At 41.2% G+C, this 5333-nt stretch overlaps 1 protein-coding gene across 1 annotated transcript; it reads left to right on the top strand.

Moving 5' to 3' along the window:
- On the top strand, positions 1-1145 carry LOC100524011 (olfactory receptor 1J4-like). The gene has a single exon (XM_003122147.2). The coding sequence runs from the start codon at positions 10-12 to the stop codon at positions 949-951; it is 942 nt and encodes a 313-aa protein (XP_003122195.1). The 5' UTR covers positions 1-9; the 3' UTR covers positions 952-1145.

Here is a 5333-nt window from a genome sequence, read left to right on the forward strand (position 1 = left end):
GAGAGGAGCATGAGGAGGGAGAACCAGAGCAACGTGTCCAAGTTCCTCCTCCTGGGGCTTCCCATCCAGCAAGAGCAGCAGGGCATGTTCTTTGCCCTGTTCCTGGGCGTGTACCTGACCACAGTGCTGGGGAACCTGCTCATCATCCTGCTCATCAGGCTGGACCCTCGCCTCCACACCCCCATGTACTTCTTCCTCAGCCATCTGGCCCTCACGGACATCTCCTTTGCATCTGTCACTGTCCCTAAGATGCTGATGAACATGCAGGCTCAGGATCATTCCATATCCTATGCAGGGTGTGTAACACAGACATATTTTTTCATGTTTTTTGCTTGCATTGATAACCTTCTTCTTACAGTGATGGCCTATGACAGGTATGTGGCCATTTGTCACCCTCTACGCTATACCATCATCATGAGGGAGGAGCTGTGCATATGTCTGCTGGCTGGATGCTGGCTCCTCTCCTGTGCCTATGCCTTGACCCACACCCTCCTCCTGGCTCAACTCTCCTTCTGTGTCGACAACATCATCCCCAACTTCTTCTGTGACCTTGCTGCCCTGCTTCAGTTGTCCTGCTCAGACACCTCTCTCAATGAGCTGGTCATATACACTTCAGGGGCTGCAGTATTCATTTTTCCACCGAGTGGCATCTTAGTCTCCTATGGCCGCATTGGGATCTCCATCCTGAGGGTCCCCTCTACTAAAGGGATCTGCAAAGCCTTGTCTACCTGTGGCTCCCACCTGTCTGTGGTGTCTCTATTCTATGGGACAATTATGGCACTGTACTTTTCCCCCTCATTTGGCCAGTCTCATTACAAAGGCATCATTGCTTCTGTGATGTACACAGTGGTCACCCCGATGCTGAACCCTTTCATCTACAGCCTGAGAAACAGAGACATGACTTTGGCTCTGGAGATACTTATCAGAAACAAGAACCTTTTCACCACATGAGAATCAACTAACCATGTTCTTATTTCACTCACTGACCTTGTCAGAAATGCCTTAAAAAGTTGTGTGTTTGACACCCATGTCTCTAGCACTTTCATCACTGTCCTTTAAATAGTCATTGTTATTGGATCAATCATTTTGCCTTTATAAATATCTCATCCATTTATTCCTCCATAACTCTAAATATATCATTAGCAATAAAACACATTTAATATTTTGCTTTTCAAAGCATCAGACGCCTCTGTTTGTATGTGTTTTTATATTTTATTTTTTTCCATCTGTTATATTATTATTACATGTGGGTTTTTACAGTCTTTTAAAGTGTTTGTGTGTGTGTGTGTATGATATTATGGTCATCTCTTGACCATTGTTTTTTAAATTTTTAATTCATTAATTATTTTGATATATAGTTGACTACAATGTTGTGTGAATTTCAGGTGTAGAGCAAAGTGATTCACTTTTAAATATATTACGTAGCATATATTTTTCATATTTTTCCCTTATCTGTTATTACACAATATTTAGTGTAGTTCTATGTGCTAAACATTTGGTCCTTGTTTATTATCTACTTTATGTATTGTAATGTGCATATGTTACCCCAAACTTTTAATTTGTCCCTCCCCCCATTCCCCTTTGGTGACCATTTTCTATACCTGTGGATCTATTTCCATTTTGTGTATGAATTTATTTTTAACATTTTTTCTGTTACCACATATAAAGAGTATCCTATGATATATGATTTTTTCTGCCTGGCTTATTACATTTAGTATGATAATCTCTAGGCTCATCCATGTTGCTACAAATGGGCATTATTTTATTCTTTATATGGCTGAGTAATATTCTATTATGCTGTGTACTACATCTTCTTTATCATTCATCTGTTGATGGACATTGAGGTTGCTTCCATGTCTTAGCTTCTCGCCTTCCAAAGCTATAAATATTCAGTTGAGTTTCTAATGTTCAGTTTTAGTAAAGTCCAAAACTCTTATGTTTTCAATGCATTATCAAGTTAATAAAGTACTTTAGTTAATTTGCTAAACCTAAATAGTCTTTCATTTTGTTGTGATTTGACAATAGGGGAGGACAGAGTAGTCAATCCAATTAGCAAATTTCCCCATTCCAGGAAGACTATTTTTCCCCTAAATTGGATGTTTGTGTTGAGAACAGCCTATGGCTCTTGGATTAATTTTCATCTTAGAAATGGGTGTTGTCTTTTCTCCAGAGATCTCACTTCTGACATGAAACAATTAAATGCAAGAATTTATAAAGTTTTTTTTGTCTCTTGTCCTTTTTAGGGCTGCTCCCGTGGTATATGGAGGTTCTCAGGCTAGGGGTCTAACCACCTGCCTATGCCAGAGCTGCAGCAATGCCAGTTCTCAGCTGTGTCTGTAACCTACACCACAGCTCATGGCAATGCCAGATCCTTAACCTCCTGAGCAAGGCTAGGGATCAATTGCAAAAACTCATGGTTCCTAGTCAGATTTGTTTCTGCTGTGCCACAATGTGAACTCCAATTTATAATTTATGCACCCCAAAATATCTCCTGCATGACCACAGTATGCCAGGCAGTTTTCTACCTTCTGGAAATGCACAGTAAAAAAGCTGTATCACCTCATATAGTTTACATTCCAGCACTCCTGCTCTAGTTCATCATGCTGCTTTTTTGTTTCATATCAGGTTTTAACCTTCTGAATCACTGGAAACTTTACTTATTTTTAAAATTGTCTTTATTTCTTTACTGAGATGAAAGTTCTATGGAAGATGGGTTTCTATGCCTGAAATAAATTCTGAATTTTTGAAGTTAAGATAGTCTATGAATAAAGGAGCCATAAAAAGGGGGGGAGGAAGGAGTTCCTATCTTGGCTCAGTAGTAATGAACCTATTATTCATGAGGACACGGGTTCAGTCCTAGGCTTTACTTTGTGGGTTAAGGATACAGTATTTTTGTGAACTGTGGTGTAGGTTGCAGAGCTGGCTCAGAACCTGTGTTGCTGTGGCTGTGGTGTAGGCTGGCTACTGCAGCTCCAATTTGAGCCCTAGCCTGGGAACGTCCATATGCCATAGGTGTGGCCAAAATGCCCCAAAAGTAAAGGGGGCTATAAGCAAGAGAGTTGGGTGGTAGTTTATAAGTTCACACTGTGTGGTCTAGGTAGAGCTCATTGGGATGGTAATATCCAAAGATGTTAGTGAGGACAGGTGAACGAGCCATGGTGATACATGGACAGAAGCATGGAGATCAGTACCTAAAATAATTTAGGTGAGATGGTGCCTGGCCAATTCCGAGGACATTAATGGGGCCTCTGTAGCTGGATGTGGTAAGTGGGAGAGGGATGATGGATGATTACATCAGCGATACCAGAGGTCCAGATTTTTGAGCACTTAAGGTCATGGTAATCATATTCATCAAGATTCTCCAGAGAAGTAGAACTTATATGGGGTGTGTGTGTGTGTGTGTGTGTGTGTTTGTAAGACAGAGTGATTTATGGAATTCTTGCTGTTGCCCAAGGATTGGCTGCATCTCTCTGCAGTGGGTTAAAGGATAGAGTTGCCACAGCAGTGGCATAGGCTGCAACGTCAGCTCAGATCTGATCCCTGACCTTGGAATGTCCATATGCCATGTAGTATCCAAAAAAGAAAAGAAAAATGGAGAAAGATGTATTTTTTAGAAATGACTAATATAATTTTGGAGGCTAGCAATTGTAAAGTTTGATGTGTAGGCTAGCAGGCTGGAAACCCAGGGAAAAGTTGCAGTTTAAGTCTAAAGGCAGGCTTCTTTTTTTTTTTTTTTTTTTTTGATTGGCAATTTTTTTTTTTTATTTTCCCACTGTACAGCAAGGGGGTCAGGTTATCCTTACATGTATACATTGCAGTTACAGTTTTTCCCTCACCCTTTCTTCTGTTGCAACATGAGTATCTAGACATTGTTCTCAATGCTATTCAGCGGGATCTCCTTGTAAATCTATTCTAGGTTGTGTCTGATAAGCCCAAGCTCCCGATCCCTCCCACTCCCTCCCCCTCCCATCAGGCAACCACTAGTCTCTTCTCCAAGTCCATGATTTTCTTTTCTGAGGAGATGTTCATTTGTGCTGGATATTAGATTCCAGTTATAAGTGATATCATATGGTATTTGCCTTTGTCTTTCTGGCTCATGTCACTCAGGATGAGATTCTCTAGTTCCATCCATGTTGCTGCAAATGGCATTATGTCATCCTTTTTTATGGCTGAGTAGTATTCCATTGTGTATATATACCACCTCTTCCGAATCCAATCATCTGTCGATGGACATTTGGGTTGTTTCCATGTCCTGGCTATTGTGAATAGGGCTGCAATGAACATGCGGGTGCATGTGTCTCTTTTAAGTAGAGCTTTGTCCGGATAGATTAATGGCAGGCTTCTGACTGAAGTGTCCCTTCTCTTTGGAAGATCATTCTTTTTCTTAAGGTCCTAAACTGATTGGGTGATGCCCAACCTCATTATAGAGGAAAGTCTGCTTTATTCAGGATTTTCAGGTTATACTGTTAATCTCATCCACAAAGATAACTTCATGGAAACATCTAGAATTGTGTTTGAACAAATATCTAGGTGCTCTAGTTTCCTATTTGACATATAAAATTAACTATTATAGTTGAGTCATTGGTTCTCAGTTCATATGGGAACCCACTGGAAGGGATTTCATAGAGGAATAACATGGCCATACTTGATTTTGTTATTGTTTCTTTAAAAACCCCCAGAGTTTTGGAGGTGTAAATGATATTCTGTAAACTCCATATTGCTAAAATATATTTCACTCAGAGAACTGCATATAGATCTACTATATGAACTAGCCATCCCATGCCTGGGCATATATCCAGATAAAACTGCAATTGAAAAAGATATATGGGGGAGGAGACAAGATGGCAGAAGAGTAGGGGGACATGCTCGCCCTCTCCCACAAACACCACAAAAAAAAGCACATCTACAGAAAAAATGACTCGCACAGAACAGCAACCAATCGCTGGCAGAAGAACCTAAACTCCAATAACGGCAAGAAGTTCATGACATTACTAGGCAAAACAAGAGAAAAGAGGAGAGTGAGAGAAGGTGAATCCAAGCAGGACGGGTGATCCCAAATGGGAACTGAGGAGGAGAAAGGGATCCCACACCCTGGAAAGTCACCTACTCGACAGAAAGATCAAATGAACCAGAGGAATCTTTAAATGCAGAGAAGAGTGTAGCAGTAAGTTGGAGTACTGAAAAGCCGATCAAGAACCGAACGGACCATCTGAACTATGGGCACAGTCACCAAAAATTGAGACACCTGGGTGGGGGCTGGGCACCGAGTCCTCTGCTCTGAAGGTTTGTCCCCAGGAAAGGGCTGGGGGGGGCGGGGTGGAGCAGAGACTGCT

This window comes from Sus scrofa, chromosome 1 (assembly GCF_000003025.6).
Source record: "Sus scrofa isolate TJ Tabasco breed Duroc chromosome 1, Sscrofa11.1, whole genome shotgun sequence".
Taxonomy (NCBI): domain Eukaryota; kingdom Metazoa; phylum Chordata; class Mammalia; order Artiodactyla; family Suidae; genus Sus; species Sus scrofa.

Excerpts from the sequence above, each read along its gene's own strand:
- LOC100524011 (XM_003122147.2), top strand. The coding sequence starts at position 10 with ATGAGGAGGGAGAACCAGAGCAACGTGTCCAAGTTCCTCCTCCTGGGG.